This window comes from Pithys albifrons, chromosome 21 (assembly GCF_047495875.1).
Source record: "Pithys albifrons albifrons isolate INPA30051 chromosome 21, PitAlb_v1, whole genome shotgun sequence".
NCBI lineage: Eukaryota > Metazoa > Chordata > Aves > Passeriformes > Thamnophilidae > Pithys > Pithys albifrons.
In genome coordinates, this window is record NC_092478.1 from 1,359,995 (window position 1) to 1,380,010 (window position 20,016).

The 20,016-nt window shown below is 46.9% G+C and overlaps 2 protein-coding genes across 4 annotated transcripts in view; both read left to right on the forward strand.

Moving 5' to 3' along the window:
• EFCAB5 (EF-hand calcium binding domain 5) overlaps positions 1-7,461 on the forward strand; it is a 31,087-nt gene extending 23,626 nt beyond the window's left edge. For both annotated transcript variants that reach the window (XM_071575278.1, XM_071575279.1), the window contains exons 11-19: positions 306-595; positions 1,417-1,589; positions 2,324-2,552; positions 3,266-3,418; positions 4,561-4,652; positions 5,310-5,563; positions 6,095-6,324; positions 6,512-6,605; positions 7,198-7,461. In XM_071575278.1, coding sequence (XP_071431379.1) covers positions 306-595; positions 1,417-1,589; positions 2,324-2,552; positions 3,266-3,418; positions 4,561-4,652; positions 5,310-5,563; positions 6,095-6,324; positions 6,512-6,605; positions 7,198-7,325 — 1,643 coding nt within the window. In that variant the 3' untranslated portion in view covers positions 7,326-7,461. The remainder of the gene's footprint in view (positions 1-305; positions 596-1,416; positions 1,590-2,323; positions 2,553-3,265; positions 3,419-4,560; positions 4,653-5,309; positions 5,564-6,094; positions 6,325-6,511; positions 6,606-7,197) is intronic.
• Positions 7,462-8,544: 1,083 nt separating this feature from the next.
• On the forward strand, positions 8,545-19,422 carry NSRP1 (nuclear speckle splicing regulatory protein 1). Of its 2 annotated transcripts, none has more exons than XM_071574761.1 (7): positions 8,545-8,588; positions 9,617-9,704; positions 13,823-13,879; positions 14,039-14,170; positions 15,079-15,286; positions 15,876-15,984; positions 17,788-19,422. In XM_071574761.1, the coding sequence occupies exons 1-7, from the start codon at positions 8,569-8,571 to the stop codon at positions 18,827-18,829; spliced, it is 1,656 nt and encodes a 551-aa protein (XP_071430862.1). In that variant the 5' UTR covers positions 8,545-8,568; the 3' UTR covers positions 18,830-19,422. The 2 variants fall into 2 exon arrangements, with proteins under 2 accessions (XP_071430862.1, XP_071430863.1); XM_071574762.1 differs by lacking the exon at positions 8,545-8,588 and adding an exon at positions 8,879-8,897.
• Positions 19,423-20,016: the final 594 nt, after the last annotated feature.

Here is a 20,016-nt window from a genome sequence, read left to right on the forward strand (position 1 = left end):
CAGGGCTGGGACAGCTCGGACAGCCTGGCTGCTGATGTAACCAAGCCCTGCGTGAAAACCAGCGCTGTGCGGGGCTCCTCCTCCCTCGGAGGGAAAGCAGGCGTCTAGAGGAAAGGATGCTTCCAGTCGGGATGCTGGAGATTACCTGTCACTGTGACAACTTCATTTAGGAGGTAGCTGAAAGAAACCCAGAACAATGGGCTGGAACACTCCACCCAAGCCAGTTTAGGGCTTGATTCATACTTTGCAAAGCTGATTAATCAACTAGATTTTCTTATTTTCTGGTTTGTTTCTGTCTCTACTAGCAAAGGAACGCCTTTGCCACCAATACCCGCAGCTCAGCAGAGTGGAGAAGCTGTCCCCAAAGGCATTCCAGACCCTCCTGGAGTTAATTGCTTCCGAGTTCACTGGCAGTGAGGATGAAGTTGTTGGTAACTTGGTGACATTTCTGAGCACAAGTGTGGAGCAGAGTCAGAGGGAGTCCTTGCGAAGCACAGCCAGGAGGAAATGGCTGCAGGACATCCAGCAAGTGGCCGAGAGCAGCGGGGCCAGCATGGAATCCGTGTACAGAGCTGTGCTCAGGGCCATCTCCCAGGTGGGCACCCCAGGGAGCACCCCAGGGGTCTGTGCCAGGCCTGGGACACTGACTCCAAACCCTGGGGCGTTTCAGTGGAACCTGCAGGTTGGTGGGACGCTGGTCTGAAGCTGGTTCCTTGTGCTGTTCTCTGCTTAGCTGAAGTTCAGGAGAGCCCATGGTCATGCACAGAAGGGGTCACAGGTCAGAGCAGCAATACAAGAATTCTTGTTCTTGCTCCACCAATAAAGGAGGAATCTCATGAGCACCTGTACCTCACTTTTGGAAGAGCTGATTCAGATCAGATCTGGAAATGCATAGTTATAGTTTTGGAGTTTCTGAAATGGAACACACCAGAGTCAGTTTGAGACAAAGATGGTTAATTTGTAGAAATAGTTTCATTTTTAACTTGCAGCTGCAACTTCAGTTGTTCATCCTCACTATTAAAGTCCTCCTCAAAGCCAAACTTCTCTCTAAAGTGTTCTTATAGTACTGTCTAGGTTTATAAATGTGGCAATTCTGGCACTTACGTTTTTTTTCCCAACAGAATCTCCTATTAGGGGAGAAGTCCACAAGATTTTGCTCAGGCACAGCTTATAGTTAGAGATTATTTTTATATTCTTTAATTCTCCTCATTAGCAGCAGGAAACAAGAAGCATTTTCCTTGCCAATCAAAACACTGGGTGTGTGCTGGGCAGACTCATCCTGCTGCTGGTGTGGGACACACGAGCTCAGTGACCCTGTGCAGCATCTCAGCAACATGAGACAAGTGCTGAGGACATGAAATAAGTGCAATGGCCAGTGGCTAATGTGCAGAGTGTAATGGAAACATTTGTTGCTAGGACGCAGAAGCCCATGGGGGCAACAAGAAGATCAGTGCATATATTGCCCTTCTGGAAGAGAACCAGCTCTGCCCAGAGCGGGGGCAGCTCCTCCTGCGCTACGTGGCCTGCACCGCAGACGATGCTCCCCATGTCCTGAACCAGGTGCTTTACAGAGACATGAAGGGAATAAGGTAAGAAAAGCTGCAAACAGCTGTTCCTTTTTCTCAAAACTGTTTGGAATGTAGGGGTAACAGGCAGTGTTTGGGATCCACTGGAAACTGAGGTTCATGGAGTACTCCAGAGAGGAAATCTCCTGAGAGGCTGTTGTAGGAGGATCCAATATCCTGTATGTGTCCTTATGATGTGCATGGTCTGCTTGGAACTGCTCTGTTTGGGATTTCATTCCTTTCCTTGGGGAGATTAGCTCACAGTCTAATAAATCTCATCCTTTAGCAAATGTCTGTGGCATTGGGCCTACGTTTTCTTCTTTAAAAAGTAATTCCCTTACAGCAGTCCATAGCCACAGGATATTTTTTGAGAACAATGCCTTTCCCTCCCTAGTGTTCACACTATAAACAGCTTTCATGCCTCCTCACTTGTCATTGCCAAAAGCCAGACATATTTCTCTTTAAATATTGCTGCTTCTAACCTATTAAATGTAACTGCTGCTCTCGTCTGTATTCCTTTCCATTCCATTCTTAGCTGATGTTTTAAAATGTCCTAAGGATGAAGAGTGGCTTATTAATTACCACTGTCTTTGGGACACAAGTGGTAAATGTGGGATTGCTGGTGTGGTCAGAGCACGGAGCTCACACCTGCCTCTCCAATGCCAAGAAGTGTGGAGAGATCAAAGCTGCAGCATTTACTGTTCCACTAAAGGCTTTCTGCTCCTCCTAGCAATCCTCCTCATAGGTTTATTTTTTAGCTTTGCAGCTGTTGATGAGGGAAGGCCAATCCATGTTCCAAAAGTTCAGCTCCATGGAAATATCCATTTCTGGAACCGTGACCGCCCCGTGGAGGAGAGGGAAGGTTCCCTGCTGGTGCTGCCCCTGCACGATGCTCACTGGAGAGTCTTTGGCATTCTAGGACTTGACACCCTTCGGGACCAGCGTGAGAAAACCATCTTTCTGACCCATGAGATCATCTTCTACCAGGTGGGCACCATCAGAAAGCAGTTTCTTAGTCAAATCTACAAAAAACTTGTGAATTTTACATGTTTGTTTGGAGTAAATGTAAGATGTACAACTAAGAAAAGATCTATTGGTCCCATTCTGCAGTGTATGGTGAAAATGGTGTGAGCAGGACACCTTATTAGTATCTTGCTGATTAGCATCTTATCTGAAATTGATTATGAGGTATCACTTTATCAATAATTTATTTAATATTCTCCTGACTAGTTAATTAATTGCCCTGTTGTGCAAAGCCCAAAGATACCAGCTTTTATTTCTTGAAGCTCCCAACCTCATTTTTGTGTTAGTTTCCATAAAGTTGCATGAAACCTTATTTTTCACATGGTGGAATAATTGTAAGCAACAGCAGCCTGGATTTCCTTGGGATGCTCTTTGGAATCAGCCTCGCTGTGGATGCATCGTCTGGGCAGCAGGGAGCGCACCAAGCCAACCTTACCAGACCATTTGGCTGTTTCCATTAAAACCCAGCCTCGTCCAGTTTAGGACCTGGGTCTGACTGCATACTGGGGAACTTTGGAGCCTTATTTGATAAGGGACATTTCACAGTCACTTCTCAGCTTTACAAGTTCTGATTCAAGTAACTTGTTACAACTATTTTGCTTCACGAATGTTTCCCCAGCTTTCCCCCCCAGCCATGTGGAATTGTCTGGCTGATGTGGAGGGTTCTGCTTTCACAGGGGGTTTCCCACGCATTCAGCAAAGCCCACCACCGTATCTGCACGCGGGAGGATGTCCTGCAGGTGGCTGTGACTGCTCTGGACTGGCTGTATCCCAGGACACCCGGCATCCACAGTGTCACCCTGTACCTGGTGGAGCCTGGCAAAGACAAGGTACTGCAGAGAAAAGGTGGGAGGGGCTGGAAGGCAGAGGCTGGGAGGCTGCTTTGGGGAGGATGTGCCCTCTCTAGTGCCCGGGTTTCCCAGTGGTTCTGTCATTAAAACTGAAGCCTGCCCCAGATTTGTGTGCCTGCCCATGCAACAAAAGGGCTGCAAAGGCAGAGAAGGGAATTTCCCTCTGCAAGGAGACTCCTCTTCCTTTCATCCTCCCATGCAAAACAATTCAAGAGCACTGCCAGCTTAGCCCCTTCTCCATGGGAAAAGGGAGTATACTCCTCCTTCAGTGCTCACTGCTGCACAGCAACCAAGGGAGCATAAACCCCACACCCACAGCTTTGCTGTCTGGGACCTCCACAAAGGGAGATGCTCTTCTGTGGAGATTCTCTGCATGTCAAAACTGTGGTATTTTATAGGGAAAAAAAAAACATGTCAGCTGATGTATTAGCTCTTTGTTCTGAACTGATGTCAGCAGCCAAGATGTAAATACAGCTCAGGAAGTGGCTGTTTCCCAATTAGCCAGCTTGTAAAGGCAGCCCCACTCCCTGCAGGTCAGATTCCAGTTGTCCAGCAGGCACTTGGGCCCTGGGAAGCTTCTCACTTCATGTACCAGGCAGTTAAGAAGATGAAAAGTGTCTGCAATATTTAGGACTGATCCTGTGTCATCCCCAAGTCTGCATGACATCTGCAGCCATAATTCAGCTGCTTCCTCTGATAAGCATGGTTTATGTTGGCAGTGTCCTGCTGTCAGTCCAGGCTCTGCACTGTTCCCTTGTCAGCTTCCTGACAGCCAGGTCACTCACTGCCCTCTGTGCTTCACATGCCAAGGCACACTGACACAAACATGGCATGAGAAAGGGTGGGAGAAGGAATGGAAGCCTCTAGGCCTGTGGGTGTTCTCAGTGTGGAGCCTGGGCTGGATTACATAGTCTGGCTCAGGGAGGTCCAGGGCACATTCTTCATGTATCTTGAGTGATACACTGTGGGAATGAAACCAAGCATTGCTGGGAGATGTTTTAAACCACCCCCTGAACGTGCATAGGAGGCTCCTGGAAGAAATAAACTCTTTCCTCCCTCTCCAAGCTTCAAAATATCTGTTCCTCTCTTGGATACAGCTAAACCTCTTTTCTCTCTGGCAGGCTCTGTGCAAGATGATCACTACAGATAACAAAGGACAAAAAGAAATCCATAGCTCTCCTGTTCTTCTCCTCAGAGAAGAAAACCTCCTAAGGTGGGCTCTGGCAGACTAGTCCCCTCTGCTCTCAGCCCACATCAGGCACAATCCACGTCACACAAAGGCCCAGGCAGTGCAGCCCTGCCAGAGTGGCTGCCTGTAGCTCTCTCTCTATGACACTGAGGGCTGAGGGGTATTTTCTCTGAGACTTTAGGCCTCCAAAAACTTTGCAAGATTAGAGCCTACACTGAACCATTTTGTTCTTTAGAATAGTCTGTCTCTTTTCCTGGCCACATCAGTCTCATTTCCTTCAACTGGCTGTTTCCTTCCACTGTCAAGATCCTCACAGACTTGTCTTTCAAGCATGTCATCCTTGTTGTCAAAGCTGGTTTTACATTTTATAAAACTCTGTAGTTTTATATGTCAGTGCAGTCATAAACAGAAAACTTTTTAAAGCAAGGTTTGTTAAATTTTTAGGATTTTCAGCAGTCACCTTGGCTAAGCAGTATGTGTTCCTAAGGCTGTTTTGTCCTTCATATACATGGCTTGAATGATACTTAGAGCTGTGCAGATTTCAGTTCAAGGAACCAAACTATCACTTAGTAATGTAATACCTTTATTTTAACAAGAAGAGGTAAATGGCATTGTACTAAAATACACTAAGTAAGTTATCAAAAGAAAAGGAATGGTAAAGTGTAGTGCCTTTTGTTTCAGAGATTACCTGTTCAAGTGCACAGAGAGCTCAGGGGTGGCTGTGGCTCCTGTCCGTGGGGAACAGCACGTGGCAGTCCCTCTCCAGGACCTGTCTGGACAAGCTCTGGGTGTATTTGATATCAGCATCGGGCACCACAAGAAGTTGCCCCCTCAGGAACACAAAGAGCTGCAGAAAATGCTAAAGGTGGCCCAAGCTGCCTGCCTGGAGATCCTGCAGAGGCCTCTGGAGGAGACACAACCAACCCATGTGCTGGGTATTGTACACACAGAGACCAGATGGGGTTTTAGGAGCAAAGTTAGGAGTCCCTGTAACACCACATCTAAAGTATCATTCCTTCAAGTATGGGAAGACAAATACAGGTCTTTGGGATAAGTAAATTACTCCTGAGCCAGTCTGAGAGCTGAGTGGAGCAGTTAAATAGAATGGTCAGATTCTAACTCTGGTTGTTCACAGGGTACTTTTTGCTGCAATCAGAGGTGTGGAGTAAGGTGCCCTGTTGCCCTCAGGGATCTGGCATGTACTGCTCCAAACTGCTCTAAGAGCAAGAGATTTGAATGTCACAGAATTACCTGCATGCCTGAAGCCTTCATCATTTCAGGACCTCTGATTGCCCCTGAGGCAAAGGATGTCTCCTCAGATAGAGCTCAGTAGGATACTTGGGCTGTAAATCAATCAAGGAGACAAAGAGTTAATCACAAAGAGGGCAGAGCCTGTCAGTCGATAACATGTCAGGAGTGGCATATGTTTCTGAGCAACTTCTTGAGAGGTTTGGTTTTGCTCGCAGAGGCAGAACTCGTGGCAAACACGAGGCCTGGGCTGTTTCTGTTCCACCGGCTCATGCTGCAGGACCTGCGGGAGTGTGTGTGGAAACTCGACGCTGAGAGCCTGGCTGTGATAACGAGCCGTGCAGAGCCCCCGGCTCTGGTGCAGCACATACTGAAGGCTGTGCTGCTGCTTCTGCACCCAGACTGGAAGGGCTCAGAACAGACAGAGAACTGGAGTCAGTGTAAACTGGTGAGACTTCAGACAGTTCAGACTTTGTCTTCTATTCTCCCTCCCTCAAGAAGATGCAGTGGAATTTGCCAAGGGGGAATTGGCAGTGAAATAATTCATTACCTATAGATTTCCTATGTGCTTCTCTCAGCCATCTTTCATTCTGTAACCTTTTCATCACCACCTGACTCTGTTCTCTGCATTGCAGAAACTCGACGACCATTTGATTCAGGAAATTTATTTCTTTGATCCAACTGCTGCCTCTGTGCAGATTGAAGCAGAGCTGCTCGACTGCATCACTGGTAAATATCATAAACTCCTTGTGAGGTTGCCAGGCACAGCTCAGGATCTGTGCAACCTTCAGCTGAGTGCTTTTAAGGTCCTTCCTTCAGGCCACCCTTTACTGGGGTAATGTAGATCAGCTTAGCAGTGGTCGAGGAGGCAGAGACAGCTCAGGCTGCAGTGGGAGCAGAAGGCTCACCCAAGACAAAGGACTTGATTTGGAGTAACAGCTTCACTTTTATCTACTCCTGTATCCAACATGCCAGCACACTGTTGGTCAGCAGTTCCCCTCACATACATGGAGAGATGCCACAAGTCATCCACATCTCTGGTCCTTAGGGATGCACTCATCAATCACCTCAGACCTTAAGAGATACACACAGACACTCTCACCCCCCCAGTCTTTTCCAACCCAATGGATTCCATGACTCTGTGACAGGTCACTGTCACAGCAATGCTGTGTGTTTTCAAAGCACCACCACTGCCCAGGGTGGGATTCCTGCACTGGGGAAGGAACAGGTGACGGGCTGATCTCCTCTCTGTGACTTTGGGGCAACACTGCTCATGGTTCTGCCTCTGCCTCTTGTGGTCACAGCTGTGTTTCCATTGCAGGTGTCCCTGGGGCAGCAGTGTGGCAGCTGGGCTGTGCCCCAGCCCAGTACCTGTTCCACTGGGCTCACACCTGCCTGGCACTCGCAGAGACCACGCGGAGCCAGCACAGCCCAGGATCCCACCCTTAGGCCCTCCTGGCAGCCACTTCCAATTAAAGCTCTTAATTCCTCATCCAACACTGGTGATTCCTCTTTCACCTACTTCTAAACTTAAATTAACTCTTGTTTTTCTGTTTCTTATGCACAGCCACTAAGTATTTGTTGTTAGGATGGCTGAAGTCTGTTAGGGATTATTAGTTAAGATGATAGAAAGTCTGTTAAGGATTATTAAGAAAAAGCAATAAAAACACTAAAGGAAATAATTTTGCTAATACAGTTACTGAATTTTAAAGGCTTGATTAAAGTTTTGGGAGTTTTAAAGTAAATCTGATGTGAAAAAGAGGCAGGGAGGACTTTATGATTCCCAAAGCACAACACTCATAAATGATACAGCAAAAATTTTCGAGTCAGTCACCTTAGATGACTTTTTAGGAATACTTTTAAGTAAAGGTTATTAATCAGCATTTTGTAACATTCTTCTGGACACGCTGAGGAAAAGCCCAGCACTGTTAATATAACACAAACCCCTTTCTTCTTGGGATAAAGCTTGAGATTGCAACTGCACCGTCAGCAGTGAGATTTCATCTTTCCAATAACATACCTTTTGGCAGCATGACTTTTTTAATAACATTTGGGAAATTAAACTCCTCTTTCAGTCTTCAGGAGACGACAAGTGCCAGGCCAGTGATGGCTGGGGGGGCAGGAGGGCTCCAAACCCAGGCCCGGGGGCAGAGGGGACACAGGGGCTGCTGCTCCGGGGCTGCTCCCTCAGGGGCCTTTCCTGCCCCGGCCTTTCCCCTCAGGGCTTTTTCCCTCAAGGACCTTTCCCCTCAGGGACTTCTCCTCTCAGGGAGTTTCTCCTCTCTAGGTCTTCTCCCCTCAGAAGCCTTTCCTAGCTCCGGCTTTTCCTCCTCACGGGTCTTTCCCCTCAGGGCCTTTCCCTCTCTGGGGCTTCTCCCCTCAGGACCTTTCCCGCCCCGGCTTTACCCCCTCAGGACCTTTCCAGTCCGGACCCTTCCCTTCCCTTCCCTTCCCTTCCCGCCGCTCCCCCCGCGCCGCCCGAACTGCCCTTCCCGCATCGGCACTTTCGCCACTCGCCTTTAAAAAAAGTCCCCCACCGCCTCCCGCCGCTCCCGCCTCTGTCGGCCCGCTCTCTGCCGCGGGACAGGGCACGGCGGGACACGGCACGGCGGGGCCGGGCCGGGCGGGGAAGGGTCTGGGGGGACTCGGCCGTGGAGAATCTGCGGGCGCGGAACGGGCGCGGCGGCGCAAGATGGCGGCGCTGGGCAAGCAGTGAGTGCGGCGGGGCCGGGCCGGGCCGGACCGGGCAGGGCAGGCGGGCCCGGGGCCAGGGCGAGGGCCGGGCAGGGCAGGGCAGGGGGGCCCGGGGCCAGGGCGAGGGCCGGGCAGGGCAGGGCAGGGCAGGGGGGCCCGGGGCCAGGGCGAGGGCCGGGGACGGCCTGAGAGCGGCGGGGCCCGGCCAGTGGTCCCACATTCGGGCTGAGGGCGATGGGGCCGGGGCCGGCCTGAGGGCAGTTCGGGCCGGGAGGTTCGGGTCCAGCCTGAGGGCGGTGGAGCCGAGCCGGGGCCGGCCTGAAGGAGGTGAGGTCTGGCCGGGGGTGAAGATTCGGCCCGAGGGCAGTGAGGCCCTGCCGGGTGTCCCGGGTTCGGCCCGAGGGCGGTGAGGCCCGGCCGGGTGTCCCGGGTTCGGCCTGAGGGCGATGGGGCCCGGCCGGGTGTCCCGGGTTCGGCCTGAGGGCGATGGGGCCCGGCCGGGGGTCCCGGGTTCGGCCTGAGGGCGATGGGGCCCGGCCGGGGGTCCTGGTGCCGGGGCCTGGTTTGGGTCCGACCGGGTGTCCCGGGTTCTGACCGGGGGCGGTGAGGCCCGGCCGGGTCCCGGTTCGGGCCGGGGACGGATCAGACTGTAAATCTTGTTCTTTGCCGCAGCTGCACCTGCGGGTTATGTGGCCAACAGAACAGGTGAACTTGTTGCAGCACAAACGTAGCTACGGAATTGTGTCTGGTGCAGACTAAGCTAAATTCTGATGGGTTAAACAGTAATTTCTTACTTCTCCGAGGGAGGAAAGGTAGTCATATGGAAAATTCTGGACAAGAGGGTTTTGTGCCCTTATTTTGGACACAACTTTCCATCCAGAAGCTACGTGGAAAAAGACAGCAGTAGCTCTGGGGGTCTGGCAGGTGTGTGGCAGGGCCTGTGCTCTGCTGCTGCCTTTGATATGTTCATACTGATCTTTTGCTTCTGAAATGGTGAATGGCCATGTGTTTTGTTGTAAGTAACTTTTATTCATTTTTTTCTCTAGATATGGGCTTATTATGCCAAAAAAATTGCCACAGAAAAATCTCGTTTCAAAGAAGCTCTCGGTGTTTGCAGATGAGTCAGATGAAGAGGTCAGTTCAGCAATTTCCTTCTGCAATTCTCCACCATATTCTGCAAACTGTCTGTGTCCAACCCTAATTCCTGCACCAGGTTATGGCAGTGCCACCACAGTTTGTGTCATCATTTTGGCTGTGGGTGTGAAACCTGAGCTGTGTTTTCCTTAGTGTGAGTGACATACAATCCATGAGGTGATTCTCTGTCAGCTCTCAGAAATTCAGCACGTTTGCAAGAGTTAATTAACTGTAGTTTGTAAAGAGATTTGTTGGCTGTCACTGGTGAATATGGCTGGAGATGGAAAGGTCAGTCCTCAGATATTAACTTGAAGTGTGGTGGTTAAGTGTGTTGTATCCTTCAAGGATGTTATTCAGTGTGTTTTATCCTTTATCTCACTGCACCCCAGTTCGATGTAACTGGTTTGTGATCCTGTACTGGTTTGTGATCCTGTGCTGCTCCCACGCTGTTCCCAAGCCGGGCTGTGCTGCCGACCCGCCCCAGGGGAGGGCGGTGTGTGCCCAAATCCCGCCGGGATCAGCGCTGGGAACGGGCCCGGGAGCGGGCCGGGGCCCTCACAGAAACCCACCTGCTAAAGCAGTTTGGGGAGGATTTAAATCACCAGCTTTGTGGTTTACAGGTTAGGAATAGAAACTCACGGTTGGGGAATTAACTCCCCACAGGGATGGAGCTCTCTGAATGTAATGTTACAATTTTCTCTGTTTTATCAACGTGGAATTACTTGTGGTGACTTATTCATAATGTCATTATGTACATACTTAGAGGTTTTTTCCACAAAACCCAGAAAATAAACTACATATACCTGTAGTCTAGAGTTTTAACATTTAAGAAGTTGAATTTTAGCATCAGTTGAATTTTAGCATCAGTTGAATTTTAGCATCAGTTGAAGTTTAGAAATAGAACCTGTGCTACAAAGTTGTTCTGATTTCCTTAGAGCTCCACTCCATGCTTGCTCTTTTGTGTGGTTAAAAACAATCAGTGCTAATAAAGCATCAAATAATTTTGGCCAGTTTCTGACTCGTGAAATATGTAATTTAAATTTTGTTTGAAATGAATTAGCAGTTGTTATTTTCTGTCCCAGAGAGCCTGAGCAGCAGGTCCAGGCTGTGTGTCCCTGGTTTCCTCACAGAGTCCAGAGTGTTGCTGTGGAGGTGTCTGAGCTCCCTCACACAGGGGCAGAGGGCTCAGGACATCCCTGTGACACCCCCTCAGCATGAGGTGCAGCTCCCAGCAGACAGAGAGAGCAGCCCTGTGTTTAAATCCCAGCCCATTCCTCCCTTAGCTGTGCCCCCCAGAGGTGCATCCTCCACCCGAGGTGCCTCAGTGGCCACAGAGAGGCTTTCCTGTGACTGCAGCTCTGGAGGGGCAGTGGATCCTCTCCCTGCAAAGGCAGGAGCACTTGCCCTGTCAGTTGGGATTTGGTGTCTGTCTCCACATCAAGGATCTGGCCCTGCATTTTCCACATTCCAGGAATAAGCTCGATTTAATCTGTTGTCATTAAACATGATGTTTTAGGATTGGGAACCTCCCTGAGGATGGGACTGTCTTGTATTTTTTCACTTCTTCATTTTCTCTTAGTATCTAAACATAAAGCAAAAGAATGAGTGCTAATAATTCTTGTAAAAGTAATGTCTGGTGCTGTCTGCCAACTTTCAGCTTAGCAGCTCAGGTATCTCCCTGTCAGGAGGGCTGACAGAGTCACTGCCACAGTCTGTCAGAAAGGCTCTTAGAAGTTGTCATGCTCATCAGTATGGTACATACCCAGCAAAAAGTAATAATCTCATAACTGCCTTTATCAAAGAAGATTGTTTTTTAAAAAAAACAAAATTACTTTATTAGTTCAGTAATAATTTCAGAGCTTTTCAAGATAAGGAGCAGCATTTGGGAGGGGTTTCATTTCCTGTCTGCTGCCTTATCAGTCAGAACTACATCTCAAATGTCTGGAGATTATGTATTTTTAACTGAACTCTAATAAAGTTTGTGCTGGGGAATCTGCACACCTGACTTGGCCTGTGATTCTGTATTAGATACCAAACTTTTGCTCCCTTTTTTTTAATGTTACTGTGCATATTTCATTAAGATTTTGCTGTACCCTTGCTGAAGGAATTTGGATTTTTCTCCCCTCTGTGGCTAAGTACATTAATGGGTGTTAGTTGCTGATGGAGATGATCTTTGGGCTGGTTGATATGAAACAGATCCTCTAGCAGGGAAGTTTTCTTGAAATACAGTGTTGACTGGGAACAGTAAACCAGTTCCTTCTGGCCAGTGTAGTTCTGAATTATTTGCCTTCACAAGGAGGGTTGTTGGGGTTGTTGTCCCAGGAGAGCCTGTTGTGGAGAGTAGATGTTACAGCAACAGACTGATACAGAAATGAGTTTCCATTCTGAGTTCCTGTTATTTGTGGTCCATTCATGTTCTGCCCAGAGAGTATTTCCTCATTCATGCATTGTGTTGTCAGAGGTAGTTTGTCACTGCTCCCAGTGTGCTCTTCATTGTCCTGTTTTACCTTTGCAGTTTAATTGAAATAATCTCTGTGGTAGATAGAATTTCTACCACAGACAGAGTTTGTGTTAGCAGATTGGGGCAATTTATTGCCTTTTTTTTAATAATAACCTTTTCAGGTGTGTACAGACTGTCTTGTCTGAGGGGCAGCCTGGAGGGCTCATTGCTGAGATCCCTTGCCTTGCTTGGGTTCTGTGTTGTGTCACAGGATGGGGTTCAAGCATCTCCTCCTTCCATCAAACACTGAGCTGTGAGCTTTGTGCTGCAGGAGAATAGATTGACTGCAGGGAAAAGCCAGTGTGAGACAGCTGAGCTTATGGGGCCTTTAATAAATGGGCAGTTGATAAGTAAAAACAATACAAAGGACGGGAAGTTCTCATCTGTCAGAGCTCACAGCCTGGCAGGAAATTGTCCCCCATAAACCCCTGGGAGAGCTGTTTGTTTTCTGTACACTCAGTGCCACTCCAGACTAATGGCAGATGGACTTCTTTACCATCATGTGTCCAGGAGTGAGCATTATATATTACTTTTGTGTTTATGTAGCCTTTGTAGATCAATGCATTTATTTCATGTAGGTGGACAAGGAAAACATTCTAAGCAGTGTGTCAGATGTTTTAGTGGAATGAAGCTTATTCTGTAAATACAACTGCAGAGTTTTGTGTTTTACTGAGCTTTGTGGAGTGGTGCAGGGAACATCCTTTGTTCTTCAGGCACCTTTCTGTTAAACCAGTATGAGAGTTTTCCAGAAAGGAAACCTTCAGTGATGCCCCTCAATGTGTCAAGCAAAGGGCCATTTTCATTCCCCACAGCCAGGTCTGCTGCAAGTCAAGGTCCTCTGTTGTGTGTTCTCTGCCACTTTCAAATGGCTGTTTATAGTTTATACTGACTTATTTACAGCATTTTCCAAACAAAGTATGTCATAAAATTACGTACAGTGTTGTGAACTATTTATCAGCATCAGCTTTTCAGTCTTGAAAGCCAGAGGTTTGGGTGAAAGCAGCCAGGATTCCTGCAGGCTGTTTTAAACTAAATAACCCACTATCTACTTCCCCCAGTCAGCCAACCAACCAGCTACATAAATAAATAGCAGGCTCTATCCAATTCTCCATTTTCAGTAGGATCTGTTTCTTCTTAGGGAAGATTAGCATCACTATTTTCTTGGAAAAATTAATCAGTAACACTTGAAGTACATGCTGTTCAGTGCTGTTCTTATTTCTGAAAATACAGAACTAGTGATGCAGATGAAACTTGAAATAAATGCCAGACCTTTTAGGATATTGATGTTTTACTGTGAATACAGGGGGTTTTTTCAAGTGATTGTCAGTAAGAATCTCTGCTCATAACTGCAGCATCTCTCATGGCCTGTGTGTGCTGGAAAATTCAGCTTTTTCTGAGCCACACTGTCTGTTTCACAGACTATTTCTCTGCTTGTGGAAACTCTGATTCTTTCTGTGCTGGTGAATGAAGTCACAGTTTTTCCTGCTTACAGAAAATACTATTTGAAGTGAGAGACTGACTTATGTAATTGGACTGTGATACAATTGTTAGAATGGTAGAAAAATACTACCTGTGTAAATGTAATTAATTTTGTTTCTGCAATGCTTCCTTCTCTCAGCCATCTGTTGGGGAAAGTCTTCAGAAAGAAGCATTGAAAAAACAAGCAATGAAACAGGTAAGGGACTGGGTTTAATTTACACTCACAATTGTAGTGGGTAAGTTTACTGAGATCTGTTTAAGTTACTATGTAGGAATGAAATACTTGTAAATAGGAAAGATTTCATTATTTAGTTTTTTATATATTTTCTTCTCTTGCCACCTTTTTTCCTGTCAGACTAAACTGGAGATTCAGAAGGCTTTGGAGGAAGATGCTACAGTGTATGAATATGACAGCATTTATGATGAAATGCAGCAGCAGAAGAAAGAAAGTAATGCCAAAATGTTGTCTGGAAAGGATGACAAAAAGGTCAGTCCCTGCAAATGTCAGTCTGCCCTCTGTCTGTTGGGATAACCAGCACTGCTGAACTTGAGAGCTTTGCCACGTGCATTTGCTCATGGGACACACAAGATCAGGCTCAAATCCTGCTCCAGAAGGCAAAAATTTGCAAGAATTTGGGCATAACTGTTAATTCATGAGATACTGCAGAGTCCCAGTCAGGGTGTTCTGGAGGGCAGGAGAGCACAAGTTTCCCACCTGTTTGGGATGGACACAGGTGTGTCTTTCTGGGTGTTTCTGAAGGGAATGTCACAGTGGGCGAGGGGACAGAGGCAATGGCCCTGCCACAAAACTGCTGCTGCTTGTAAAGGCTTTTGTTTCTAAGCCAGTGGACATGAATTGTCCCTCCTCCTTCACCAGGGAGCTCCTGGAGGACTGTCAGAGGACTGAAGGAATTAGCAGTTTGCACAGCCCAAAGCCTTGTTCCAAAGCATTGCTGAGTTACCCTGACAGGTTATATCTGTGTTGGTACCTGCTCTTTCTCATTTGAAAACTCTTGTTGGGTTCTGTGGGTGAAAAAGGAACATCCCACTCCTTTGCAGCAATAGAAGGGCAAGACTGTTACAGTACAGGGGACAGGGATGAGAAATCAAAGAACATTTTGTTTCATGGAGAGTAAAAATCCTCCTAGTCAAAGCTGGGGTGACTGCTGTGATTGAACACAGCAGCCTCCTTTGTTCCTGGGAAGCATTCCAGGGATCCAGAAGGGAATGGCAGTTTGTTGTGTGTGTCTGTCAGACTGGGTGATGAGAACACCTTAGATGAGCTGCTGTCAATTGGCTGCCATTACCAACCTCCTCAAATCTCCATCAGTCCCACCTGGTATTTTCTCAGCCACCTCAACCTCAGCGTGGTAACTCTTTCCCCTTCTGTTTTAGCCCAGGTACATCCACAATATCCTGAAAGCAGCTGAGATTAGAAAGAAGGAACAAGAAAAAAGAATGGAAAGAAAAATTCAGAAAGAGCGTGAAATGGAAGGAGGAGAGTTTGCACACAAAGAGGCCTTTGTGACTTCAGCCTATAAGAAGAAGCTGCAAGAAAGGGCAGAGGAGGAGGAAAGAGAAAGAAGAGAGTCAGCTCTTGAGGGTGAGATTCACACTGAAATAATTGTCCTTAAACAAAAGTATGACCTTGTACATATTTTACAACATTGTCATCTCTATGAGGCTTGAGATAATTAAAATCAAAGAGGACCAGGTTTACAGATCCTGAATCAGATCCCACCTGGTCTGTTATTTTCCTTTGTAGAGGTTGCAAAAGGAAACAGAGGAAGCTCCTCTGTGTGCCAGTACTGTTTGGGTTGGTAGTTTTAATTTTTGAGGGAGGGTCAGTTGTTGAAGGAGGACTCGTGGGGCTGGGGCACAGTGATGCTCACAGTCCTTACCTCAGCCATTCTGGGCAGTGTCCCAGGAGCAGATGTAAAGCACAGGATGTAGATCATAGCAGAAATTGGGTTGGAGTGGACCCCTGAAGGTCACCTGTTGAGCCTCCTGTCAAAGCATGGTCTGCTGAGAGATCCTAAGACATCAAGATCAGGTTACTCTGAGCTTTTTCCACTTTGGACTTGAAAATCTCCAGGATGGAGAGTGCAGTCTTGTTGTTGTCTACCAGTTGTGAGTTGTGTGTGATCAGTGTGTGTGGCACAGCAAATCCAACCTGCCTTTCTTTCTCTCAGCATACCTGGATGTCACCAAACAGAGGGATCTCAGTGGATTTTACAGACACCTCTTAAACCAGAGGGTTGGGGAAGAAGAAATGCCCAAGTGCAGCTTCCGTGAAGCCAGGTAGGATGTGATTCCAACAAGCTTCTGGATGGAAAGAGCACATTGGGCTGTTTGTGCTTCCAGACTCAGTGGAGAATTAGACAGAGAGCACTAAAGCTCCTGGCAGGGTAAGCTGGTTAATTCATACATGTGGTTAACTGAATTATTTGGTACAATGACCATCAGTGATTCAGAAATGAAACAAGCAGGAGAGGGAGGGATGCTGTTTAAACAGGATCAAAAGGACAGTCATGGTTTTAATACTGCTTGGTGTTGCTCTAACCTAAATTTATTTGAGCCATGAGGGAAACAAAAGTAAAATATTGAGCAGAGACATAAGTCAGAGGAAATGTTGTTGTGCTGTGAATTTCCTGAAAAGAATGTGAGTCTCTTATTCCACATTTACAGTTTCAAATAAAATAAATTCAGTGGTGATGTTGTGGTAAAAGGGAATTCATCAAATATATAGGAAATCCAGTGGGAATATATTAAAATCTCAATATGTGCACCTTCCAAAGCAAAGTAATGAGATGAGAGTGAATTATTTAGATAGCTGGGCTGGGGAACTCCTGTCCTGTGGATAAATGTGGTGAAGGGGATGTGTTCCTGGTGTGAAACAACTGGTCATTTCAAACAATTGACTTGGGTGTCACTAGTTATGTGCTTGTCACTGCCAGGAAAATGCAGCTTTCACTGAGGTCATCTGGATCTGAGACTGGATTATTAGAAAGTAAAGTCTTGTCTTAAATAAAGAATGTGATCACTGAAGTTACTCAGCCATCTGAAAAAAGGAAGTTCTCCATTATGTGGTTTTGTTCTGTGTAAAGATCATTTGAAATGATGGTTTCTTAATCTTGCAAATTAAGGAAATGTTCCTTTTGTGAGACATAAAATTAATTCTGGAGGCAACAGGTGGTGCTGTAGATGGTGCTCCCAGCAAGGCTTTTGGATAAGCTCAGGTGTGTGTCTTCATTTTGTTTTCACTTAGGGTGGTACAGCAGGACACAGAGGAAGAACAGCTCAGTCTTTAGATCTCAGAAATGGCCCTAAAGTGATGGAGCTTTGGTTTGTCATTTCCATTGTTGGCATTACTAAATAAGTTACCAAACTTTTCCGTGTAATGTTTAGTCATTGTTCGTGGGCTGTCTGTGCTTTCAAGCATGCAGCAAACATCCAACCCAAGGAGCTGCTGTGCTGAGTCCTGAGGGTGCACCACAGGCTGCTCTGGAGCTGTGTGATTAGAGAGAGTTACATGTATTTCCTCATCAGCCAGAGCAGAATGACAAAGCAGAACCTTTCTGCCCTGCTGCCCAAGTTAGTCCTCTGTGGGTCAGCTTTTTGCATTTAAGAATCTTTGAGCTGTTAAAAGATACTAATTTCTGTCTAGCCACTTTAGAGTCAGATCTTCAGAAATACTGGATTAAGAAAATCTGCTACTAATGGAAACCGTGTTCCTGCCTCAGGCAACAAAACATGCAACATGTGGATAGAGGAACAGGCACATGGGAGAACCTGTAACTTGCCAACAAACTCACACAGGAATACAAATCAGTGTCTTTTTCCTTAGATGGAGCCTGCAGATACTTAACCATAGTCGTTCTCTGAGATAAATTCCTCAGCTCTCATCCAGGATGAACCAGATAAAGACACGTGACAGAAAGCCCTTGTGCTGGATTCCTGGAACCTGAGCCACAGGCACATTTGCTTTCATTGACTTCTCAGCAGCATCTTTTGCTTAAGTCCTGACCAGAAGTCATTGTGTAAAAAAGTCCAAGATTTCAGGCTTCTTAATGTTGTTTTTCTTTTCTAACATAAAAAATGTAGGATAAAGGAAGAAAAACCCGACAGTCAGGATGAGTCCACTGAAAGGAACGAGTGCCCATCTGAGAGACAAAGAGTGAAACCCTCTGCCAAGAAAGAGAATAATCCAGATGCTGATACTGACTTAGGAACTGATAGCAGTGATGATGACAAGAGGCACAAACACAGTAAAGCAAATTTGAAAAAGAAGAAAAGGAGAGGGAGCTCAGTGAGCAGCGAAGAGGAGGCCAAACATCACAAGAGCCAGAGGCATTCCAGGTCACCAAGCTCATCCAGTGTGGAGGAAGAGCAGAGCACCAAAGCCCACACAAGTCATCCTGCAAAGAGGGGAGAGAGCAGAGCAAGCAGGAGGGGAAATGATGAGCAGCACAGGGAGAGAGATCATGAGAGAAGCAGGACCCACGACAAGGATCACCAGAGGGAGAGGGAAGAGCGACACAGGCACGGGGACCACACGAGTAAGGATCACTACAGAAGGAGGGAAGAGCAAGAGGATAAACAGAGGGGGAAGGAAAGAAAGGAGAGGGAGGGGCATGGCAGAGAAAGAGGAGAGAGGAGGGCAAAAGAGAGAGAGGAGAAGGGGTCTGAGAAGGAACGGGAGAAAGAAAGAAGAAATGACAAAGAGAGACACAACGACAGAGAGAAGGAGAGAGGAGAGAAATACAGAGAAAGGGAAGATCATGCAAAGGAGAGGAGAGAGAAATATGGTAGTGATGAAAGGAAATACAGAGAGAGGAGGGAAAGCACTCCTACATTATTAGAAAAAGAGGGGGAGACTGATCTGGAGAAAGAGAGAAAGGAAAAAGACAGAGAGGTGGCTGAGAGGGGCAGCTCCAGCTCCGGGGTCTTGTCTGAGCAGAAACGTAAGGCTGGAGAAGGAGGGGAGAAAGAGGAGAAGGAGCAGGCACAGAAGGCACCGGAGAGCATGAGCAAGTTTGCCAAACGGAGCAACGAGGAGACGGTGCTGTCGGCGCGGGACCGGTACCTGGCCCGGCAGCTGGCCCGGGTCAGCAGCAAGCCCTACATCGAGAGGGAGGAGGACTGATGGCCCCGTGCTGGGCAGAGACACCCGGGCTGGCAGCCCAGAGGAGGGGCCTCTGCTGCCTGTGCTCTTGTACAGAAGTAAAGGGGTGTCCTGGCTGTTTATTCCTGGCTTTCCTTGAGGAAATTGTGTGTCCCAAAGCAGAGCACCTTTGGCAATGGATCACCTGAGTCACCCTCAGAGTGTTTGTACAGTTGGAATGTTAAATGTGGCTGATTCTGTCCACCCTGCCCTTCAGTTCCTAAAGGTGCCCCTGGTACCTAAAGATTTTGGACAGACTTAGGAGTGTTAAATACATAAGGTGAGAAAACACCCCCTGGCAGCTCCTGCTCCTTCCAGCAGCTGAAACTGAGCTCTCCTGAAACAAAGGTGTTCTTAGACCTTAGCAGGAGTCATTGTTGCCAAATGATGCTCAAAAAAAATGGGAAACAGATCTGAAAGTGGGAGGGGAAACAAGAAAAGCCTGAATGGTGATCTCGGACATTTCTGTCTGTAGCATGGAGCTTTGTAAGCTGCACTGATACATTAATGTTGTGTTTATGTGTGGCCTTCAGATTGGGGAACGGATGTACAGAAACAATAAAGTGTAAGATACATTGGATCTAATGTGTGGGTTATTTTACTGTATCTTTTTTTGTGTGTGAAATAAGGTATATGAGCCTTTTTTTATCTGTTGTAGCTGTATCTGCTTGTTGTACTGGAAATGATGTTTTAGATTTGTCAATCTTCTGTTCAGAGGTTCATAATGGAGAGTAAAGTCACCTCCAAAGCAGGTAAGCAGATGTCTGACAGTGGCCTAAGCAGATGTCTGACAGTGGCCATAGCCTTCAGAATGCATTTTCAACACCTTCCACAGTGGTTTCTTTTGCTTTATTCTGTAGGAAAATTATCCCTTTTATGCCAGAGTAAGATGAACTTATGTGAAAAGGTTTTGAGATTGGTGTTTCCCTAATCATTTGTTCAGCAAACTCAATAATGAGACAAAATGAGAGTAACATTAAATGCAAATCCTGCCAGTTTACAGAGTTTGATATGTAGCTAATCAAGTAGTTGATCATGTACTCTGAGTGTGGAGGAGTTTAGTTTGCCCTTTTGTCTAAACAAATGTAATGAGCATTTGGTTCTTCTGCTGGAGTGGAATCAAAGAGTGTTTAGCCTTGGGCCAGGGTTCAAACACTGAGGGAAATCCT

Coding starts and splice junctions, on each gene's coding strand:
- NSRP1 (XM_071574761.1), top strand. CDS start 8,569: ATGGCGGCGCTGGGCAAGCA. Junction 9,705..13,822: donor CAGATGAGTCAGATGAAGAG/GTCAGTTCAGCA, acceptor TCCTTCTCTCAG/CCATCTGTTGGGGAAAGTCT. Junction 13,880..14,038: donor AAAAACAAGCAATGAAACAG/GTAAGGGACTGG, acceptor TTTTCCTGTCAG/ACTAAACTGGAGATTCAGAA.